Raw genomic sequence first — 24,368 nt, forward strand, 5'->3', positions numbered from 1 at the left:
CCGCACTCACAGGTCTTAGTAAAAATAAAGAAAATTTATTGTGTCAGACTAACGTTTCGAGAAAGGCTGTGGACTCAGCCGAAACGTTAGTCTGACACAATAAATTTTCTTTATTTTTACTAAGACCTGTGAGTGCGGCATCCATTCTTCCTTTTGTTATATATATATATATATATATATATATATATATATATATATATATGTTTAATTTTAAGCCTATGTGTGTTTATTCTGCATTTCAGGATTGCAGCCTCCATCCATAAACCTAAAAAGGCTCATTTTGCTGAATAATTTCTGTGTTTTACTAGAAATTAAAATACAATTACATTTTATTTCTAAACAGGGTATAGTTCCCCTTTAAACAATTGTGTATCCGTAATGACAGCCCCCTGCCTGTATATTTAGCTATCCAAGTTGAGATTTCCCTTTCCTCTTTCACTCTCGCACAAGTGAATTTAGGAACATTCAATTCATTGAAAAAAACAACAATACGCCCATGGGGTGCATCACATGACAGTCACATGACCTGTATGAGGGTGGACACTCTTGCAATGAGAAACAGATGGAGGTCATATGATCCTGGCCATGTGTGAAGAAGGGAGGGGGAGAGGGATATGGACACTGCTTTAATGATAGAACATCTGTGCAGAATAAGATTTGTACATCCTCTATACTGTATTACATAGGGAATATGTGACTCTGGGGATGGATAGATAGATATAGATGGATAGATCCACAGATCATAGCCTATGATTAAGTGCGTTATAGCACTATAGGCTTTTTCATGGGCATGTAATACCTAATATATGTTTTACTTCATTGATGACAAAATAGATTCATTGAGTCACATATTCCCTATGTAATACAGTATGGGTATGTACAAAGCTAATTCTGCACAGATGTGATAGATGATAGATAGATGATAGATAGATAGATAGATAGATAGATAGATAGATAGATACAGTAGATAGATATATGATAGATAGATAGATAGATAGATGATAGATAGATAGATCAATAGATAGTGTATTGTATATTCTGGATTATGTGCATATATATATATATATTTATATTATTGTGCATATATATTTTTTTCATTAAAATATGACTTTATCTTATATCATTGCATCTGAGAGCAATATCTGGCCAATTTTACTTCATTTTATATCACTGTGCATCCAAGTTTTTCCATCCCCGTTGGGACCGAGGCCCCCAATAGGGATCGGAAGACATTGGAAGCACAGTGATATAAAACAAAGTCACATTGGAAAGCTGACACTGAGTGATATATATACAGTGACACGGAGTGCAGGGATGCCCAGATATCTAGTGCCAGTCCATGAGCCTACTGTTTAAGTTGATTTAAACCTGCCACCCTGGCTGCTATCCTGTGGAGCCACTGTCTCTTCCTGCTGCCCTCCCCCTGCCTGCTCTCTGTCTCTCTGCCTGCAGCTGGAAGTGTTTCCTCTGTGAGTGCCGCAGAGTGAGGGGGGAGGGAGGAAGTGACAAGGAGGAGTAGTGAGAGAGAGCGGCACATAGTTGTGTGGGATGCAGGAAAACTCTGTGCTCTAACATCAGCCTCACAGGCTTGGTGGCCCTCCATCCTTCTGTGGGCTCTTCTGCTGCATCTGCCACCACTTCTGTGCCTCCGCCGGGTCCCCCTGTCCCATCTTGGATGCTTCCTGGATGTTCCCCCCCAACCTGAGGCAGCCTGGAGGAGAGAGTGACATCTGGTAGGATGTGGGGAGCAGGGTAAGGAAAAAGCTTGTTTTATTCAGTGGAACCTGTGTGCTGTTAGTGGGAGAATCTTGATCCTTATTACACTGCTCAGTTTGTGGGGGGTGACAGCTCTGTGTGGCAGGTTTGCCAATGTGGAAAGTCTAGCAAATACCACAGGGGCTGCTGTAAACTGGCATAGACTCTTGCTTTATATTGGGCCTGTGTGGGGCTGTTTGGGCCTTTCTGTACTTAATGCCAGTTCCTATTTTGACTCTCAGTCCAGACATGGCAGGGGGCAAAGGTGGCCCACCCTAACACTGGCCCCAAGGGTTTGCTTATGGGGCACTTTTCAAGGAGCCGGTTATTCCACAGAAAGAGGCAGCTCTCTGCTTTGCATTAAGAGACAGCTGTGCTCCATTACTGAGAGAGATGCTACGCTTCTCTTTATAAGGGTCCAACATCATGTTAAAGTGCAAGATCTTTACAAGGGCAGCACCCCCCCCCCCCCGACTTGCTTTATGACCCCCTCTGGGAGTGCTGGGTCCCAACATCTGCCCATCCTGCAAAAACTAGGCATCCCACCAGCATCAGTAACTGCCATGTTAATTTTACATCAGCTTATTTAAACCATTTCATAACAGTGTTGCTGCACCCAAATGTTGTTGGACTACAATTCCCAGCATTCTCCAGCCATGTATAAGGGTTTGAAGCATACTGGGAACTGTAGTCCAGCAACATCAGGACTGGATGCTGTTGTGAAGAGTTCAGAAGGCGCAATTCAGCCCAATCAAAGGGCATATAATTACTTTGGGCTACCTTGTTGTTCAGTCATTTCTGCCTAAACCTCTATTTTCCAGGCCTGTTGTCCATCAGGTGCATTATTAATAGAACAGTCTGACATTTATTAAGCGCTTTCTTCAATCAGTGACATGCTCTTGCTCTTCCCACAGGGAGGCCCCTATCCTGGATGGTGTCCCGGAGCTGCGCTGTTCCCCTGCCATTGAAGAGTGGAGTACCCCTCCCAAAGCCGAGTCCTCTAAAGCTTACGCTGAGCATGCTGGGGAAATCACGCAGTATGACCTCTCCCGCCTGCGCAGTTCCTCGGTAGAAATTAGAGAGAAGGGCTCTGAGATCTTGAGAGAGGAGTTGCTGAGAGCCCAGAAGGTGACCCTGTTCATTACACTTATGTAGCAGCAATCTTGAATTATTTTTTTTCTCAAACTAATGTATTTTTTTAAATAATGCTCTTTAAGAGTCTATGGGCCTGATTCACTAAAGGGCGATAAAAATTATTGCACGCTTTTTCGTGTTAAAAAACGCAAAATAACTTGCGCGCGATTCACCATAGTATTATCGCGTGCGAAAAATCGCCATTTTCGCATGGGGTATTTCTCGCACTAGTTTTACTGTTTTGCGTTAATTTCCGCGCTGAAAAGAATACGATCGCATGATTCACTATAACTTTTGCGCGCTAAATATCGCATTCGGCTATACGAAAATTAACACCTACTACAGGCAGGCGAAAAATTATACAAAAGTACAGTAAATTATTTTTTGCAATAAAATATGGACTTACAGTGTTATTTATTCAGTCTGTGTTTCCCCCAGAATGACGCAGCCGCCAGTTTGCAGCGAAATGTTCATTTTTAATACAGTAATTTTCTGCAAGTATTGGCGTGTATGGCTAACATGGCGTGCGTTCATTTGCGCAACTATTTCTATTTGGCTACAAGTGATGAAATGTTTCGCCAGGCATGGATTCGCAGCGAATTTTTTTCATGCGTTTCGCAAAACAATCCGCCAATGGCAAAACGCATGAAAAAATTTGCCACGCAAAAATTCACCGCACATCCAAAAATTGATACAAGTGTCAAAAAATAATAGTCACGGGCAACAATTTTTTTGCCCGCACAACATTTTTGCCGTTTCGGGGATCTTTCGAAAGATTTGCTAATTTTTCACTAAAGAAACCAGAACACATTTGCTCATCACTAGTGGCTACTATTTATAAGCATCTACTATTTATATGTGGCTAATATTTATATACACCATTTATATGCTTCGACAATTTTTATACACTATTTCTATGCTACCATTCATATTCGGCGATTATTCGCATAATTTAGCGCATGTACAGGCAAATACCGCATTGAAATAGTCTTTCGCGAGTTAAATAACGCTTGCAATATCGCGCGTAAAAAAGCGCGAGTATGCTTATAGTGAATTGTGCGAAAAATCGCCAAAATTAAGTGGCGGTAAAAATTTTAGCGCACAATAAGAATAGCGCACGTTTTATCGCCCTTTAGTGAATCAGGCCCTATGGATCTCTCAGGCCAGAGCTCCTCAACCTTTTGTACTAATGAGTCAAATTCTAATGTTGAAAGTCTCAGGGAGACACACAACTAGGATTGCTCACACTTTTAATACCGGTAGGGTTGCCACCTCACCCCTTTAACAGCCACATATTGATTCCACATTAATATCGGCTTCTTGTGCCTGCAGCCAAGCATATTCAATGCTATCGGGGGGCAGGCACATGTTGGGGCATTTTGAAGCATATTTAGCGTATTCTCAGCAAGCGTTTTTTGGCTTGCCGAGAATACGCTACGTGTGTCATTAGCCTAAAGGAGTGAGGTGTCAACCCAAGGTTCATGCCTTGCCTGCATATTGCTTGCATTAACTAAAGCAGTCTGAGGTCTCACATATGGTATATGAGATGCTGCTGTTCCTGTTAAATTTAGGTAAGTCTTAAAGGCACAATGGCAACTTCCTTTAATACATCTAATGGAAAATATGCAGAGAAGGAACCTTAGGTATACAAATGAAGCCATGGCCTGCATCAGTATAAGACAATACATAGATATAATTTTTACTTTTTTACCAAAGCAGTTGAAATGTTAGTGAAAGTTAAGAGGGCGTTGGCACCCTGTGTTTTTTTTTTTTTTTGTCTAGGGCGCAGGCATGCTTTTACGAGGTGTGTGAGAATAGATAAACGCTCCCACCCTTAATCACAATACAAACGTTAAACAGTCCCTTCTGGGAGCAGGGAAAGCTCTTCCTGTCTGAGGCTGTGCAGTTCCCTGCTGGCCAGAGTCGCTGCCCTAAGTAGCATGAAATGAGACACGCAGAAGGTGATTCACATGTGCAAAACCGTTTGACGTGTCTCACTGCATCTTTGTTTCCTCTCTAATTCTATAGCAGGAATCCTCAGTGGTTTATTCCATAAGCCAACTAGGTACAGTAGGCTGGCCCTCATAATTATGTCTGTTAGACAGCATGAACCACTGTGACTGGAGTTGCCCATTATATGTTCATGTCCTGTGAATGGGTGTGGCGTCTGTGTGCCGTAATTAGAAATCGGGTGTGGATATAAATTATGCACAGAAGTACCTGTGGCCCATGTAGGCTTATGGTCCCGTCATTTGTTCAAAGCCTTTCAGATAACAGTGATCAGTGCCAAAGGTTTCAGGTAGAGGGAAAACAAATTTTAAGAAAAACCCGTTATCCAGAAAGTTCCGAATTACGGAAAGGCCATCTCCCCTAGACTCTATTATAAGCCAATAATTTTAATTTTTAAAAATGATTTCCTTTTTCTCTGTAATAATAAAACAGGACCTTGTACTTGATCCCAACTAAGATATAATTACCCCTTATTGGGGGCAGAACAGCCCTATTGGGTTTATTTCATGGTTAAATGATTCCCGTTTCTCTGTAATAATAAAACAGTACCTGTACTTGATCCCAACTAAGATATAATTACCCCTGATTTTGGGTAATAACCCATGGAGTGAGTTACACGCCCGTGATGGATCTCTGCTATCGCGGGCGAGTAACCATTGCAAAAGTCACCGAGGTAAAGCCCTTTGCATTGCTTCATTAATCCGAGGTCATGTGAAGTTTTCTCCTGTAGGCAACTTTGCGCGACTTTGAATTACCGAAGCAATGTGGGCGAGTAACTTGCTCTGTGGGTTCTTACACTTAAGGTCCCCATACACTCGCCAAGCGAGCGGATCTTCACCCGATATCCCCACCTACGGGTAGCAAGTAGCTACTGGGGCCAAACGATCGAATTACATTTGCGGCCATGGGGCAGTCGGTTCGGGGACCGCATCAACGAGCCGATGCGGTCCCCGATCCGACTGGATTTTCTAACCTGCCCGATCGATATCTGGCCAATTTCAGGCCAGATATCGGTCGGCCAGGCCGCTCGGTTCTGCCCATACACGGGCCGATTAGCTGCCGAATCGGTCCAAGGGACCGATATCGGCAGCTACTATTGGCCCGTGTATGGGGACCGTTACCCTTTAAATGATGTTAGCACCATTAATGTTAGCGGGGCACCAACCCAGGTGTGCCTTGGCCATGGCCACTTTGCTTCTCGCAACACCTGTTCTGCCCACGCCCTGACCACAGTCATGCTCCCTGCTCCAATAACTGAGAATGGTTTACTTTGCCATTACTGTGGGTGAATAAATGAAGGGCAGGAGCAAATCAGAATGACTCCAGAAAATTCAGAGAGAGTTGACATGTCTGTATTAGTACTGACTTATAAATTTCTCTGTAGCGATGAGGCTGGGCAGCTGCATCCATTGATTGTGCTTAGTGGGGCCATCAAATTTGGAACCTCAGACTTAGAGGGTCACTGCATAACAAAAACACCAAATATTACAGTTTTACAACTGAATACTTAAACATTTATTTCTAACATGAAACAATTTATAATTAAAAGGTTAATATACACATATATATAGATACATAGGTACTCAACACTAGATTTCTAATTATGGCGCCCAAAAGGCTACATTGAAGATAAGATATTGGAAACATCTACAAACAAGAGAGAAGGAAAATTTGCACATGATTGTGTATTCGCATATTTCTATTATTCCATCTAACAGCGTTATTTCCCCAGGAGCTAAAGCTAAGAGATGAGGAGTGCGAGAGATTGTCCAAAGTCAGAGAGCAACTGGAACAGGAGCTGGAGGAGCTGACTGCCAGTCTGTTTGAGGTACTAGATGGGGGGCATGCCTATATCTGCTTTATGGAAAAAATTGGTGCAGCCCTGTCAATGGCACCCAGACAGTTACACATTTACACATGCAAGACAATTCACCAATAAAAATGCTGCTTACCAACACTATGTCCAAAGACACCAACCCTGATCCCTTCATATCTGGGTGTGTCTTGCCCACACCAGATATGCTCCAGCCAAGCCCCTCTTCCCAACAGCAATACATCTAGAAAATCCAGCTAGAAGGGCTGCACATATTGCAAATCAATTTATTAGGCCATACACAGGCAGATTTCAGCTGCCGGTTCAAGTATTTTTGACCAATTCGGCAGCTTATCTGCTTGTGTATAGGCATCCCTGACGGCCCTTCCAGACCAACATCTGGCCTAAGATTGGCCAGATCTTGATCAGGCAGGTGTGATTTCTGTGAGATTGGGGACCACATTTGCTCATTGATGTGGCCCGACAGCGCCTATGCCTGCTGTTTAAATTCATCTGCTTGGCCCTAGGGACAAACAATCAAATTAGCACAATATTGCCCACTTAAGGGGATAACCCTAATTCAGTGGTAGGGGTAAAGGTGCCCATACACTATAAGATCCGCTCGCTTGGTGATGTCGCCAAGCGAGCGGATCTTCACCCGATATTCCCACCTACGGGTGGGCGATATCGGGTAGCAAGTAACTTAAAGAAAAAATAATCCGATCGTTTGGCCCTGGGGCCAAACGATCGGATTACATTTGTGGTTATGGGGCAGTCGGTTCGGGGACCGCATCAACGAGCCGATGCGGTCCCCGATCCGACCGGATTTTCTAACCTGCCCGATCGAGATCTGGCCAATTTCAGGCCAGATATTGGTCGGCCAGGCCGCTCTGTTCTGCCCATACACGGGCCGATTAGCTTCCGATCGGTATGGGGACCTTAACTTGAAATTCGGGTGGGTGGGTGTCTGGGGTGTTGCTTTGGATTAGCAGGTGATTGGGGTTAAAGCAGGGGGACTCTTGAAAAAGGCAAGTGAGTTGGCATGTCTGTATGTCGGGCATTTTTTTTTTTATTGAAGCTCTGAGCTACACATAAAACACATAAGTGCAAACCCACAAAAGTTTGACTTTGGTGACTTCTTGGTCACCCAGCCAAAAAAATAAAAGAGTCTTTAGTAGGGATGCACAGAATCTACAATTTTAGGATTCGGCCGAACCCCGAATCCTTTGTGAAAGATTTTGCCGAATACTGAACCAAATCCTAATTTGCATATGCAAGGGAAGGGCGCAAACAAGTTTAAGTGTTCGGTTTAAGGGCTCGGTCACAAGTTCAAGCGTTCGGTTCATCCAGGAACATGGTTTGGATGAATCCGAATCCTCCTTAAAAAGGCTGATTCTTGTCCGAAACCCGAACTAAGCCCTGGATTTGGTAAATCCCAAGTCTTCAATCCACCTTTGTGTCTAAGGGCTAGGGTTGATCCTTTATTTCCAACCTATCTGGCCAAAAGGCCCCCCTTTGCCGCAAGGCTAGGGAACCCCCTCTATCGAGCTCCCTCCAGTCTTAAGGCTTATAAGAAAGAAGGAGCACAAATGACCTCCGAAGAGGTTTCCAGTTGAATACTCCTTCTGTGAGCATCCTGCTATTATCTTACATATTCAGAGATTGTGAATGAAATTGTAAATTCTTAATGAATTTTACTTTTATTTTAATAGGGCCGCTGGCTTTTAAGTTTTAGCGAGCAATATAACTTGCTGGACTACAGCTCCCAGCATGCTTTAGAAGAAATGCTCCTCAGTACGAGCCCTTAGGCTGATGCCACATGAGGCGTAGGGCTGATATTTTCGGCAAGCGGAAAAACGTTTGTCGAAAATTCAGCCCTACGCCTGCTACTTGTGCCTGCACCCGAATGAATGAAATACGCTCGGGTGCAGGCACAAGTAGCAGGCGTAGGGCTGAATTTTTGCCAAGTGTTTTTCCGCTTGCCGAAAATATCAGCCCTATGCCTCGTGTGGCATCATTCTTAACTGGATCCGTAGAATCTGAGTCCTACCTCACATGCCCTGTGTTTGCAATTAGTACATCCAACACAGTCTTGGTTGTTATAAAGGTTTATTGTCTTCCGCACAGATGAAACAGCTTGGGAAACTATTGCAACATGATTAAAAGTTCTTCCATTGCTGCTTATCTGTTTTTCCTTGCAGTGCTATTGTTCTGGGTTACATTACTGGAAGGACTAACCACACACCTATTGATTATTTAGCCTTATTTATCTGACTCATACGTCCACCCACCTTGGGTTTCTTTTGGGGCGAAGACACGCGGCGATTAGTTGCACTGACTAATCCGCACAGCAAATCTGTGTGGCCGATTAGGCGCAGCGACTAATACTCTACCCTGTGGTGAGAAAGTGGCTGCTTTTAGTTGCCACAACCGCCATTTTAAAAAGTTGCGATGACTAAGCTCCACATGTGTCTTCGCCCAAGTGCTACCTGTGCAGTTAATGAAAAGAGATAATATAGATAAACTCCAGGCTCATGTAGATCAGCATTTGGCTGTCTAGTCCCAGCCTGTGAAGCAGAACTATGCTGCTTCCATATAACATATCAAGAACAGGACACCCTGGTAAATGGATACTGTATATTCTTTTGGGTTCCAGGATCCAGGTATTTAGCACAAGAAGACATTTTGAAAAAAGTTGACAAGAGCGATTTCTATTTGTAAATGTTTTCATACAACCAAACGGCAACTACAGCCTATCAGAAATTAACTTTGTATGAAAACAGCTTGGTTATATAGTGACTAGTTCAGTCTGGGAGCCCAGCAGCACTGTGACATGAGAGATCTCATCTGCTGAATCAGTGTCCCCTTAATCTCCTCCCTCTCCAGTTCCCTCTGATTCACTGATATAATGTGATGCATTCAAGTAGATTGAAAGTGGGTAGAAGTTGTTGATTGAGAACATGTGTCACGTGGAATGAGAAGCCTTAATTGGAGGCGTAAGCCTTTGATTTGATCATTGTGTTTGTGCCTTAGAACAGTGGGGGCAATTTATGAAAGGGCCACTGTGCTTGTACACCATTGTATTCCCTTTGAGTAACAAAACCAGCTCTTTACATAGACCCAGGGTAACCGGCGAGCTCACTGCTGTGCTGAGACTGCAATAACTGGGCTGTAGCAGCAGTTCTAGTATTCTTCATAACTGAATGCCAGGAATATTGAAGAGTATTTTGTTATCGATGCCACCTGTTCTAACTGCAATATCATTTAAAACACAAACAGTGAGCTGTTGAGATATCCGAGCAGAGGAAGAAAAAAACAATCCACCCGTATTTTCAGTTATATCATTTAACAATGTTTAGTAAGAGGCATCCTTGGTGTATGGGATTAGAATTGTTATAGAGGAGCATTTTTATACAGTTTCCATGGATTTTGTCTCTTTAGGAAGCACACAAAATGGTGCGAGAAGCCAACACCAAACAGGTTGGGTCAGAGAAGCAGCTGCAAGAGGCTCTTGGAAAGGTAACTACATTTTGATTGCTTAAATAATGTCATGAATGTTAATACTGTGTTAATGGGTTTTCCGGTATGTAAAGATGTCTGTACAGTGTCGGGGGGATACTGGTTAACGCCACCGGCTGGACCATCTCAGCATGGCATTTTAATTTGGTAGCAGTTTTAATATGGCTTGCAGTCAGAGGGCTCTTTGGTCTTGCTTTAACCTTATCTTGTATATATCTTCTTACTGGCCTTTATTTAATCTATTTCCTTCTCACTTGCATTAGATCGACATGCTGCAGGCCGAAGTCACAGCTCTAAAAACACTAGTCATCACATCAACACCGTCATCTCCAAACCGAGACCTACACCCCCAGCTCCTGAGCCCATCCAAGAATGCACTACGCAAAGGCCATGCTCGCAACAAAAGTGCAGGCTGTGCTGTGCTCGCGTCCCCGGCCCCAACAGCCCAGCCAACGCCTAGTGAGAGCAAAGAGGTGAGTCCATTTCACTAGGCAATGGAAACATGTTTTGTTTAGTGATGATTTTTCACTTGACTCTGTAGACCATCAGGTCTACGAGTCGATCCAACATACAAATGCCAAATGTACAGTCTGCTATTTATTGTCTCTTTCTGTAGCTGTCTCCCTAATATTTTTGCTGTATTTCTCTTTCATTTCCCATCTATGTCCCCTCCATCATTGTGCTTGCTCCACAAGTGCCGATGTCCCGTGGAGTGATTGAGTAGCCCGCGATAGATCTCTGCTATAGCGGGTGACTAACTGGTCCGAAAAGGCTTTCCACCAGCAAAAATAGGAGTTGCCGGTGGAAAGCCCTTTGCATCACTTCGGTAATCCAAAATTGCGCAAAGTTTCTTCCTGCAGGCAACTTCACGCAACTTCAGAAAGAGAAGTCATGCAAAGGGCTTTCCACTGGCAACAATAGGAGTCTCTGGAGTGACTGGTTGCCCGCAATAGCAGAAATCTATTGCGGGAGACTCAACCGCTCTGTGAGTTCTTACCCTAATGCCCCACAGAGAAATTAGTCTCTTGTGATAAATCTCTGGTTCCACCTGCGACTAATCTCCCCAAGATGCCTTTCTACCAGCAACAAAGTGAATCGCCGGTGGAAAGACATATGCTTCAATTTGTTTTTCCAAAGTCGCACAAAGTTGCCTTCAGGAGAAAACTTTGCACGACTTCAGAAAAACATACATGGGCAGATTTAAGTTGTCAATTTGAGTCCCTTAGACTGATTCTGCAGCTCCTGGCGAAAATCGTCCAGGTGTCGATTGGGCAGGTTTGATTTTCCTGCCGAATCAGGGACTGTATCAGCTCATTGATTCGGTCCTTGGTCTGACGGCCCCTATACCCATCGTTGTAACTAGAGAAGATCTGTTTTTGGTAACCTTGCCAACGAGCGGATCTGAACATGTGGCCACCTTTAGTCAGGTACAAAGCTGGTCTGTTTGTAGATGCACCATCTGTACTCTAGTACCAGAGCGCTGCCTTTTTGATTTGAGATCTGGTGCTCCAAATTATCCTCTCCTAGGTGCTGAACAGTGGAACCACAATGTCACCCATATACTTCCCTCAACTGTAAGCACCTTCAAAATTCAGCCAAATTTTTGGTGGGGGATTCAGTATTGGCCAGATGCATAAATAATGGATCACCTTGTGATTCCTCATATGCATATAATTGGTTTAGTTGTCCGGAACACATATCAGTTGTGTTACTACGTGGTACAAGATGAATGTCACCAATGAAAGGTCTTTGTAGCAGAACCTTGTCCTGTGTTGGTCCATAAACTAAACACTTTATGCCCAATGACTTCTAACTGACTGGTATCTGGAGCTGCATTTCCACCTAATGCTTCCATCATTATTAGCAAAATAGCAATTTTAATGATGTTTCTATAGCAGGAGTAGGGAACCTATGGCTCGGGAGCCAAATGTGGCTCTTTTGATGGCTGCATCTGGCTCGCTGCCAAATCTTTAATATAAAAAAAATAACGGGGGGCGTGTCCTGCGCTCGGCAGATAGAAGATGCGTTCCACGCCCTCCTCTGCATCGCATCCACATCCGGCATCCTTGGCACCCACCCTACCTTGCCCCTGCGCTCGGCGGATAGAAGTTGTGTTCTAAGCCTTAGAACACGTCTTCTATCCGCCGAACGCAGGCCACGCCCTCCTCTGCATTGCATCCGCATCTGGCGTCCTTGGGACCCACCCTACCTTGCCCCGAAGCATCCGTGGCCAAACATATTGTTTGGCTCTCACGGAATTAATTTTAAAATATGTGGTGTTTATGGCTCTCTCAGCCATAAATGTTCCTGACCCCTGGTCTATAGCAAGTCACTAGCATTAGGAGCCTGCTATTCTCTTGGAAAGAAAAACATATGTGTACAAATGGTAGCAATCATTTGTACACATATGTTTTTCTTTCCAAGAGAATAGCAGGCTCCTAATGCTAGTGACTTACTATAGAAACATCATTAACATTGCTATTTTGATATTATTTTAAATTGGGGATGTCCCAAGCACCACTGAAAACAACAAAACAACAGATGGAGAGGGCTGAAAGCTGAATACTTAAAATCTGAAGTGTTACTTTTCTGTTCTGTCATCAGTACCATATCCATTCTTACCCCATACTCTTACTTCTTGTGCTGTTTTCTGTTGTCATGTTCCCTTTTGTCTATGCTCTTGTTCCTCTCATATCTCCTCTGTCCTTCTTTTCTTTTTCTCATCTGTCAGTTCTCTGCAGTTCCTTCTCTCCTCTCACTACTTCTCTGTATTGTCCCGGGGAAGGTCGTCCATATAACCTACGAACCAGGGTGGCCTCTTCCTGAGGACTCTTCTTCCTCCTTCTCCCGACAGGTACCATTGCTCACTCTTTGATATGGCCTATAAACCACTTAGACTTTCCAAATAATGGAAACATTGTACAAGTATTCCTGATATAAAACCACCCTTAGATTATGCTAGTAAGGATTTTCCAGCTCATATTAGACCTTGATCTCTGACTTCTTGACTCTTTTTCACACAAAGTGTTATTTTTTTCTAATTTGGCTGGACTGGTTGTGGCCAAAGGGCTGTCCTGGCCGAACCCATACTCCGCAAACCATATTATACATGGATTAGTGCCTCTGAAGAGCTGAAATAAACCTTTTTTGTCCTTAAAACTAACATGATAACATAGGGAGCAATTTAAAAGTGTAGTTCAACTTTAAAAAAAACTGGTCTTAATTAAAAAAAAAACACAAATAATAAAATGTAAAGACTCAGACTAGCAAGCTCTACATTATACTAAAAATTAATTTAAAAGCAAACAGCCCATTTAATTCCAAATGACAATGTTTCTGATATTTTAGAGCCGTCAGTATTCTGATATTGCTTGTATTAGCATTACACTGTGGGCTTCTGTGAAAAGACACAGAAACAGAAAATAAAAAATGAATGGTACCCACTTCCAGATGTTCAATACTTGCCATTAGACTTGTGAAGTGGCCTGCCGGGAGTCCTACATAGACAGACATGAGTTAGCTGAATAAGTAAGCAGCACACTCCCCTGTCGGGCACTGACATCTTCATTAGGATTCCCTTAAATGTTTGATATGATCTGGCTGGACAGTAGGGATACCCCCATCCTAAACAAACATCATGTAAAAAATGGGTCAGTGTAGAGCTGCTTGTCTTTGTGCATTTTATGTATTACTAATGAGTACAACCAGACATGCTAAATGATGTTCTTAGAAACTATGAAGACGAATATTTGCCCTTTCTTCCCTTCCATAGGTGGACACTCTCCTCTACTCTGAGTTCCTGGCTTGGAAGGAGAGCCCAACGCTGGACAGATACTGCCCTTTCCTTTCCCGTATCTATCTAGAAGATATTAAGCCATGTTTGGACTTTGCCAAAAGAGAGGTATATGCGTGGAAAAAAGAGTATGTTGTAAAGCAACATGTTACTTACCCCCCACCCCCATCCTTTGTTGTTTTTTCCACTTGCCTTAAAGAAGGTGCTTATTTTTTATTTCCTGGCCCAGAGGCAAGGTGTGGATTCATTAAGACAAAGGGACATATTTATTACAGTGTGTAAGCCAACATCAGTAGTGGTGTTGCCCATAGCAACCAATCAGCAATTAGAATTTAATTGTGACCTACAGGTTAGAAAACAAAAGCAAAGATCTGATTGGTTGCTATATCCAACATGACTGGTGATGTTGGCTTACACACTATAATTGTGAACTCCGTTTCTAAAGGAATTTTTCAGCCTTCAGTTAAACCTCCACCAGAAAGAACTAGACTGTCTTTGCTTATATGCCTGCCATGATAGATTTCCCTTCAGTTACTCTTCTGGCAACTGTGCCGGTCCACAAGTGAATTGCGTCCTAGGTATGCTTCTGCCCAATTGCCCCCCCTCTTCAGACCCCATTCTCCCTAGTGCCCTATTCTGGGGGCCAGGGCTTTCAGTAGTCAGACAAAGTATGTGCCTATCTCCTCCCCTACACTGTTTCACCCTAGGCACTTGCCTCTTCTTCCTTCCCTAGTTCTGGACCTGCCTGGCAGCAATAAAAAAATGTTGTATTGTTGAATGTACCCAGGGTGTCATAGTAGCTAAATGTTAAGCATCACCCTATTCCAGTAAGGCCACTATCTGCACAGACCCTGTATGTTCATCCCCTGTCTGTGTGGATTCCTACACCACATATCATACAGGCATCTTAACTGGCACCTGATTAAATGTATCATTTTGTGTTAGACTAATGTCAGACCAGGCGTATGGCATATATTTTCACGTATAGCCGAGCAAAGTCATGTGCCTGCACCCGAGCGTATTCCATTAATTCGGGTGCAGGCACAGGTAGGAGGCGTATGACTGTATTTTCGGCAAACGTTTTTGAGCTTGCCGAAAATATACCCCAAATGCCTGGTCTTACATTAGTCTTAAGTAATAGGGTCCATTACGTTATTTTATAAATAAAGGCAAATAATTATTTGCTGCAAGCTTGGCTAAAAAAGGTTTGAGTTGGTGAATGACACTTTGAATGAAAATTCTTGTAATCATGGGACACAGAAGTACTGTGATGTTGGTTCTTCTACAAAGAAGCAGGGCAAGTCATGCTGCAAGCGACCCCTTTAGGGTAATGGCACAAGTAGTATTTGGAAGGTAGCAAATTCCCTATTCTGTAACCTCAGTTGCCATCAATTATCTCTCAAAAAAGCTGAATTTCATGGTCCAGTGGGATAATTACTTAATGGTACACAAAAGCCAACTATAAAGCTGCGCCCACTTGTTTTCTATAGAAGGGGACAGATTTACATGGATCACCTGGGATTCTCATTGGAGGATTATTTTGCATTTAATGCAGCTGCAGGCGTGACTAATATTTAGTCCTGCAGCACCAGTATCTATGACAGATGTCACTTGACTTTCTGCTAATGTGTATATTATGTACACTTCTTCCTCACTTTTGCATTGCCAGGGGCCCCCTCTTTCATAACCTCGGAGCCACCTACCTACATTATTATTGCATATGTCTGTGCTGATTTCAGATGTTAAGAGAAAGAGTGATGGATAAATGGCTATACTTGCACATCAGCCTCTTTCCTGTGCTTATGAATGGAATCATGGTTCTTCTATTCCTGCAGCTCTCAGATCAGGTTCTGACTGCCGTGGAGGGTAACATGCTGTCTGTGGAACCAGTGGTGCAACCCATATTGCCTGTTGTCAAAGCTTCTGCAGTGGAACGTGGGGGACCCAGGTATTTGTGCTTATTAAATGTATTAGGGCACAAAATAGCAAATGATATGCAGGGCAACGTGTTTTCTACCCACACTGATTCATGGGACAAAATGCTTTCAGTTGGCCGCCATTCTCACATGAAAGCACTGGTGCCCTTGCTAGCCAGGTCATTGTTGGAAATATTGTTGGAAACATTGCAGTCAGCATTACTGACAAGCGAGTACACTTGCAGTTGCAGGCAATTGCCATACATGTGAATGGAGAGGCATTTAAAGTATTTTGTCCCCTACCCATGGAACTAGTTACTCACCCATGGCTGCGGCAGCAAAACACTCCCTATGTGCCACTGCCCTTAGTTTGCATGGGCCGCAACATAACTGTTTGAATGAACCCCGTTAATGTGAATATGTTATATAAGTTTTGAGTGCTGCTCATTCTGTGCAGCAGTGTTTATGTTCAGCCGGTGCATAATCAGTTTGTCTTCTTTGCATCTGTTGGGCCTATTCTCCAATTCCACCTAATGCAATCCACTGCTGCTTTAACAGTGTTATCCATGTCATTTAGCCAAAGAGTTACCACTCCCATATACAATGCATAGCGTGACCTCCTCCATGTTTTTCTCTCTCTTTCTTCTTTCCAGCGGGTGTCGGGTAGAGGTTGTAACGTAAGTGAGATGAAGCATAATTCTGCTTTAATTAACTCACTAATGACTTGGACTAATAAGAGAATGGCTTCTTAGGGCTGTCTTTAACCCAGTAACTGCAAGACTAATTTTAATGAAAAAAAAGCTTTATTTGTTTGCAAAGTGTCAGCAAAAACATGCAGAATACTGTATATACATTTATTTGTCCCTAGAAAGCATATCTTAGGTAGGGTTGCAACCTCTGCTGGCTTTTTCTCTGGGCAGGGGGCGGGCAGTGATGTCACGGGGAGGGCAGGCAATGACATCACAGTGGGCAATTGCCACATCAATCTTAGCGAGGCCTGCCTGGTTTTCCTTATGTGGAAAACTGGGCAGCCTGGTTTTTGGAAGGGCTGTCTGGGTCAAAACCCTAATAATAGGTCCACTGATTGTCATGGTATACTTGTGGATTCTATCTATCTGTTTGTCTATTTTTGGGCCCAGTACCGTTATACTGCTATAATATTTGGGGCCTTTTGTGATAAACTGCACCATATACTGCACTAAGTATTGGTCAGGGTCCCAGAATAACCGACCATCACTGCCTTGCATAAATGTACAATGTTGTGCTTGAACTGCAATTGCTGGGAGATACCTGGGGTCAAACCAGCCAACTGAATTCTAATTTTGTAAATGACTTGGACTAATGCTCTGGGTCACACGCGGTACAGGAAAAAAAAAACAAAACTGCCCGGCATATTTATACCAGTAAATACAGTATATTCCAGTATATACACAGAAGAATAATTATTTATAAGAAGCGATGGTCGAAATACAAACAGAATGGAGGGACAGAATACTTTAATGGGAAGATAAACAATTGAATAATGCTTTCTACTGAGTCACTATTGACCCACAGACCATAACACAGCAGTGTGAGTCAGTTCAGCAACATTAATGGGAGGCTGTGATTTAAAAAACACCCACCAAAGTGCGGGACATGTTTATTAAATCTATTTCTTGAATGCTCTTTATTTGTTTGGTTATTAAGCTCCTTCAGACTAACAATCCTCTCCCTGATGCAAACAACAACAACAACTGTATAGGTGTGGGATCTCTTATCCACAATCCTGATATCTAGAAAACCCCCATAGAATCCAGTGGGACTCCAGTTCTAAATTTGGTAATGATTTCCTTTTCCTCTGAACGACCCTGGTTTGCTCCATTAAAAGCTATGGTTATCATCACTGAATGCATCTTATTAATAAATATTAGTGTTTATTTATAGAGCCCCTTTGTACCTCTCCCCGCCCACCCCTCTTAGATATATTCAAGGGGCACGCATCTGAAAAAGAGCGCAGACCTGCGAATATATAAGAAATGATTAATACAATGTGCAAAGTGTTAGAAAATGCCTGATTTTTTTCACTTTGCACACTGTGCTGTTCAGTGGCGTAACTATAGAGGATGAACTGGGGGGGGGGGGAGGGGGGCGGTGGCGCCTTGGGGGACAGGGGGCTTAGACCGTGAGGTTTGCTTCCTCTATAGGAACCCCTAATTCCTGAGACCTAGTGGGCAGGGATGGGGGACATGAGGGGCAGGTGGAAATGTATGGAAATGCTTACATTGTGCACCACGACCCTCCAAAGAATTTTTTGCTTGTTTTTATTTCTTGTGTTTCTTGTTCCCTTTCTCACTATTTGTTGACTTTCACTGCAGGAAATGTGCACTCAGCGGCCTGTCTCGCTCCTGCCGCCATCGCATCAATCTAGGGGATTCTGGAAATTATTACTTCATCTCGCCATCCTGCCGGTACAGGGTGAGACACCCTTAGTTTACTATCTTTTTAAGAGAGGGCAACATTGTCCATTCTCTGTTTATCTAGCACTGAAATACTGCAGATGTTGAGGGGTGGTTACTAGGCAGCCATTACCACTGGGTCTGTCACTTGCAGGCAGGGTTATGTACTGTTAGGTATAAATGTTTGTGCTCATACCTGCTGAGGTATCAGCTAGTCTTCCATGTCACTGGGCCACTTTCCACTTTAAGCTACAAAGCCATTCATTGACTGTTACTCAGCCATTTATAGGATGGTGCCTGCAGAGGAGTGGCAAAACCTTGTTCCTTGTTGGCTGGATACATTATAAATGTATAGGATCTACCTGCACTACCTTTATTTATTTATTTTTTTTAGTAGCAACAGCCCATGTCTGCAAATCCTGATATTTGTTTATAAAATCCTGATATTTGTTTAAAGGTTATTATCGCCAAGCCAGAATCACAAATTAATCTCCTTATTTTAAAGAATTACAAGAGGGCAAGTGTAGCATTGGTAGGCAAAATCCTCATTGGTGCAGTCCCTTGAATCCGTAATGATGCCCAGGCTGCCATGGAAGAGTAAAGCATTTACACCCCCTTTAATACTGCATCTGTCTCTGTTCAGTTTCATTTATGTTCTCCTAAATAATGTTTTCCCCTTTCCTTAGATAACAGCTGTTTGTAATTTCTTCACCTACATCCGATATATAAAGCAGGGCCTGGTGCGCCAAGATAGTAAGTAATCTTGAACCTTAATATGCCCTTTATACTTTTATCTACTTTTCCCCCTAAGGCACCCTGAGTTGCTGCCCTATCTTCCCTCTTATAACTAGAATTTCTAATATACAGCTGAACTGTTATGTGGTTAACATGATATACACAACAGCCTGGTATGAGACTGATATTTAACTGCAAGGCCCTAAAAACATGAGTATCTTTTCCTTGCCCTGAGATCACTATGGCTGCCTCAGTTTACATGGTGTTCATAGCAGATGATTCGTGACCAAGGGCACAAGGGCACCCATTTATTATCCTGAATCAGGGAGCAAAACATTACTCAGTATGGTGAGCATTCTGCCCAGCAAGTCTAAAAGTACCACCCACAGTGCCACACATTGGGCGCAGCAGAGCTGTTCCATGGGCACAACACTGGCCCCTGCTGATTACAGCCAAAAGCTGCAACGTGGAGCAAATTGAAACCTGCAGTTCTTCAAGTGTCCACCAGTTACAGGGCTTTCAAAGAACAAATTACAAAACTGTTCCAGGTTTGGGGAGGGGCAGCATTTGGTAACTTTCTGCATGTTTATGGGGGGGGGTCATTGCCTTTAGCATCATGTCATTAAGCATCTTTAGTCCTCTCTCGGTGCTATTAAGCCTTTACAGAGTCAGGCCCAAGCCCATAAAGGTGATACTTGCATGTTACCCCCTACCTTCCCATGCCCCAGGATAAAGCTGCCATTCTTTGGTCTCCATATATAGAGCAATGCTTTTTCTCATTACTACCCAACAAAACTTACCTGCCGAATTTCTTCTGTTCCAGCGGAACTGATATTCTGGGAAATCATGAGACTTCGAAGGGAGATGTCCATGGCCAAACTGGGTTTCTACATCAATGAGTCATAGCGGTGCTGGTGGCTCCATAAGGGCTAATGACAATATCCTAGGGAATAAGTGTCTGCTGCGGGTTTAGAGAATGTAACCAAGAGCACAAACCAGGGTTTTTATCTTTCCACAACAATGACCAAATCCACCGAGGGTCAGTTCTATAGGGTTATTGTTCAATGGCAGGTTTCTTTAGCATATTAAGAGACTGTGTATGTATGGGTTCTATTGCAGGCCACACAAAACAGCAACACTGTTTCTTATGGACTGTGTTCCAAGAATGTCTTCTAGACTCAGGCAATGATGGGTCTACATAAGAACAGAAAGAACTTGTGTTATATGTATACAGACTTGCCATCAAGCCCTAGTGTGCATGTGGTACCCCTGACCTCCCATTTGTTTACATTCGTACATCACCAGCTATTTGAGACAGACAGTTGACACTTCATTATAGAGACCAAGCGCTGTTATTTATGGAAGCACCACTAGAGGGGAGTATATATCTCCAGTAGAATACAGAGCTACTACCAACATATGGACCATCAACTAGTGTAGAGTCTTTCCAGTGGCTTTTTCACATGATAATGAGCAACTCTGCAACTCCCAGCATTACGCTAACAGCCTTTGCAGGGAATGCTGGGATCTTTAGTTCTAAAATAGCTAAAGGGCCACTGTTTGCCTGTCTATGATTTAGAATAAGGGTTCCTGAACCAGAGCCCTTTAGCTGCTATATTTTAAAACTTAAGTGCCACATCATTGACAAGCCCCATCCAGATATATAGCACAGTGCCCATATCATCTCACTCTCCTCCATCTCCAGTTGTTTATGGATCCTATTAACACTGTGACTTCCATGAATGTCCCTCTCATCCTGCACAGTGATACCGAATTGTTCCAAGTAATGCATTATACATCCTTGTGGCAATTAGGTTCCGTTGCCAACAGTTAAGTGCTTCCAGCCCAGCAGTCTATGGGGTATTTAAACTGAGCCAAGTAAGACATTATTCACCATTTTATATTCAATTTCATAAACACTTTAGAAATACAAAGTGCTTCACTGTTGCTCCACTTAGTACTGCCAGCCGGCACGACATATCGCTTCTGGTTCCTGCTAATAATGATCCAACATATTGTTTTATTGGCCACTAATATTTTCTTGATGCAGCCCTCTAGCCTAAACTGTTTCTAGATAAAAATAAGTCTATTGTAACATTGACCTTTCCATGATGGGAGGCTTAGTTCTAGGTGCCCCCACCAGTGCCCATGGTCAGGTGAGGGTGGCAGCATTGCCCTGCTTTTGGTGGAGCTGCTAAGGGTTAATGTGCACAAGATGCATCAATATGCGTCTACTTTCTCTTTTGCTTTCTCTCTATCCCTCTCTCTATTTATCCTCTTTCTCTCCATCCCTCTCTCTGTATGGACGTATATGTTATATATATAATAGTCCTTTATATGGCAGCAGCTTGTATTTAGCTATAGGCTCCTTCAGAATCTCTGCAAGTTACAGGTTATACCAAAAAGTGCTGTCATGACTTTTATCCAGCCTGTGGCCCTTAAGTATCTCAAGGGCCACAGGATCCATACATTATGCTGCCTGTCCTGACCCAGAAAGGAAAAAACTTTCAATTTATAAATGGCTTTAAAGAGGACAATTACCCTATTTATTTCCCCTTTAACATATAGTTAAACTAGCAGGTATAGCGTATTTTGTGCATGGCTTTGTTTACATGCAGGATAGAAAGCTGCCATATTGCTTCCCTGTCATTACTCTTAATTATATGCAAGCAATGTGGCAGCTCCCAACTAATAACATGATTAATCTGCACGCACAGAGAGCCTGCCTTCCCATCTAATTGTATATTATAGGCAGAAATGAATTGTGGGAAAAACAGAGAATGTTTGCCCTTTACCCAGCAAGCTGCCTATATAATTTAGGAAATGAAGGGTGTTTTTATGCTGCAAATAAGTCGGATTGTTGCAATATCAGCGTTACAGTATTATTTCAGTTATTACCAGACCTCCTATCCATATATCATGATTTGGGGAGTATATTAAAATGGATTTCTTTTTGGAAAACTGTGTTTTGTTTGATTTGCAGGAGTTTGCTCTTTGTTGCGATGGCATTGCTATTGAGAGCAACTGATTCTGTACAGTGAGAGCACAGGCATTGTTCTGCTGCATCCAGTAATATCCACTAGGGGGCATTGCTGATACAAACAGGCGCCTACCTGGAATGTTCACAAACAAATCATTAGGGTTGAGGAGACTGCCTCATACAGATACAAATAAACAAAAGGAATAATTGTGTGTGAATCCACGTGTGGCGCTACCTAAGCTGATCAGAAAACCCTGCACTACACTGATGAGCCCCAAGAAGGGGAAACCGGCCTGTAGTTGGGAATCTGATCAGCTATTATCCTGGCTCCTGCTTTAAACCCAGTGGCTGAGCAGTGTGTATAGGGGCTGAGCAGTGTGTATAGGGGCAGAGCCGGGTGTATAGGGGCAGAGCCGGGTGTATAGGGGCAGAGCAGTGTGTATGGGGGCAGAGCAGTGTGTATAGGGGCAGAGCCGGGTGTATAGGGGCAGAGCAGTGTGTATAGGGGCAGAGCAGTGTGTATAGGGGCAGAGCAGTGTGTATGGGGGCAGAGCAGTGTGTATAGGGGCAGAGCCGGGTGTATAGGGGCAGAGCAGTGTGTATAGGGGCAGAGCAGTGTGTATAGGGGCAGAGCCGGGTGTATAGGGGCAGAGCCGGGTGTATAGGGGCAGAGCCGGGTGTATAGGGGCAGAGCAGGGTGTATAGGGGCAGAGCCGGGTGTATAGGGCAGAGCAGTGTGTATGGGGGCAGAGCAGTGTGTATGGGGGCAGAGCAGTGTGTATGGGGGCAGAGCAAGGTGTATAGAGGCAGAGCAGGGTGTATAGGGGCAGAGCAGGGTGTATGGGGGCAGAGCAGTGTGTATGGGGGCAGAGCAGTGTGTATGGGGGCAGAGCAAGGTGTATAGAGGCAGAGCAGGGTGTATAGGGGCAGAGCAGGGTGTATGGGGGCAGAGCAGTGTGTATGGGGGCAGAGCAAGGTGTATAGAGGCAGAGCAGGGTGTATAGGGGCAGAGCAGTGTGTATGGGGCAGAGCAGTGTGTATGGGGGCAGAGCAAGGTGTATAGAGGCAGAGCAGGGTGTATAGGGGCAGAGCAGTGTGTATGGGGCAGAGCAGTGTGTATGGGGCAGAGCAGGGTGTATGGGGGCAGAGCAGGGTGTATGGGGGCAGAGCAAGGTGTATAGAGGCAGAGCAGGGTGTATAGGGGCAGAGCAGTGTGTATAGAGGCAAAGCTGAATATATAGGGGCAGAGCAGTGTGTATAGAGGCAAAGCTGGATGTATAGGGGCAGAGCAGTGTGTATAGAGGCAAAGCTGGATGTATAGGGGCAGAGCAGTGTGTATAGAGGCAAAGCTGAATATATAGGGGCAGAGCAGTGTGTATAGAGGCAAAGCTGGATGTATAGGGGCAGAGCAGTGTGTATAGAGGCAAAGCTGGATGTATAGGGGCAGAGCAGTGTGTATAGAGGCAAAGCTGGATGTATAGGGGCAGAGCAGTGTGTATAGAGGCAAAGCTGGATGTATAGGGGCAGAGCAGTGTGTATAGAGGCAAAGCTGGATGTAATAGGGGCAGAGCAGTGTGTATAGAGCAAGCTTGATATATAGGGCAGAGCAGTGTGTATAGAAGGCAAATCTGGATGTATAGGGGCAGAGAGTGTGTATAGAGGCAAAGCTGGATGTATAGGGGCAAGCAGTGTGTATAGAGGCCAAAGCTGGATTTTATAGGGGCAGAGCAGTGTGTATAGAGGCAGAGCAGTGTGTATAGAGGCAAAAGCTGAATATATAAGGGGCAGAGCAGTGTGTATAGAGGCAAAAGCTGGATGTATAGGGGCAGAGCAAGTGTGTATAGAGCAAAGCTTGGATGTATAGGGGCAGAGCAGTGTGTATAGAGGCAAAGCAGTGTGTTTAGGGGCAGAGCAGTGTGTATAGAGGCAGAGCTGGATGTATAGGGGCAGAGCAGTGTGTATAGAGGCAAAGCTGGATGTATAGGGGCAGAGCAGTGTGTATAGGGGCAGAGCAGTGTGTATAGGGGCAGAGCAGTGTGTATAGAGGCAAAGCTGGATGTATAGGGGCAGAGCAGTGTGTATAGAGGCAAAGCAGTGTGTTTAGGGGCAGAGCTGGATGTACAGATACAGAGCAATATTTGCAGCTACAGAGAAAGATGCGCAGGCTCTGAGTAGTGTGTGTAGAGGCAGAGTGTGTAGGTGCACAAAGCACATAACTGGCAGATAAGATGGGACTCTACCTCCCTAACTGGACTTTACTCCACATCACACCACAGCT

General features: G+C 43.8%; 1 protein-coding gene across 5 annotated transcripts; it reads left to right on the forward strand.

The window, feature by feature from the left end:
* Positions 1 to 1,459: 1,459 nt before the first annotated feature.
* On the forward strand, positions 1,460 to 22,071 carry rab3il1 (RAB3A interacting protein (rabin3)-like 1). 5 transcript variants are annotated; one of them, XM_004913473.4, is made up of 12 exons: positions 1,460 to 1,752; positions 2,670 to 2,883; positions 6,632 to 6,727; positions 10,154 to 10,231; positions 10,495 to 10,704; positions 12,963 to 13,085; positions 14,004 to 14,132; positions 15,860 to 15,972; positions 16,594 to 16,617; positions 18,295 to 18,394; positions 19,062 to 19,128; positions 19,934 to 22,071. In XM_004913473.4, exons 1-12 carry the CDS (start codon positions 1,739 to 1,741, stop codon positions 20,014 to 20,016), a joined length of 1,251 nt encoding a protein of 416 aa, XP_004913530.1. In that variant the 5' UTR covers positions 1,460 to 1,738; the 3' UTR covers positions 20,017 to 22,071. The 5 variants fall into 5 exon arrangements, with proteins under 5 accessions (XP_004913530.1, XP_031756388.1, XP_031756387.1 ...); XM_031900528.1 differs by having other exon boundaries at positions 13,017 to 13,085; XM_031900527.1 differs by lacking the exon at positions 16,594 to 16,617.
* The last annotated feature ends 2,297 nt before the right edge of the window (positions 22,072 to 24,368 follow it).

This window comes from Xenopus tropicalis, chromosome 4 (assembly GCF_000004195.4).
Source record: "Xenopus tropicalis strain Nigerian chromosome 4, UCB_Xtro_10.0, whole genome shotgun sequence".
In the NCBI taxonomy this organism is placed as follows: domain Eukaryota; kingdom Metazoa; phylum Chordata; class Amphibia; order Anura; family Pipidae; genus Xenopus; species Xenopus tropicalis.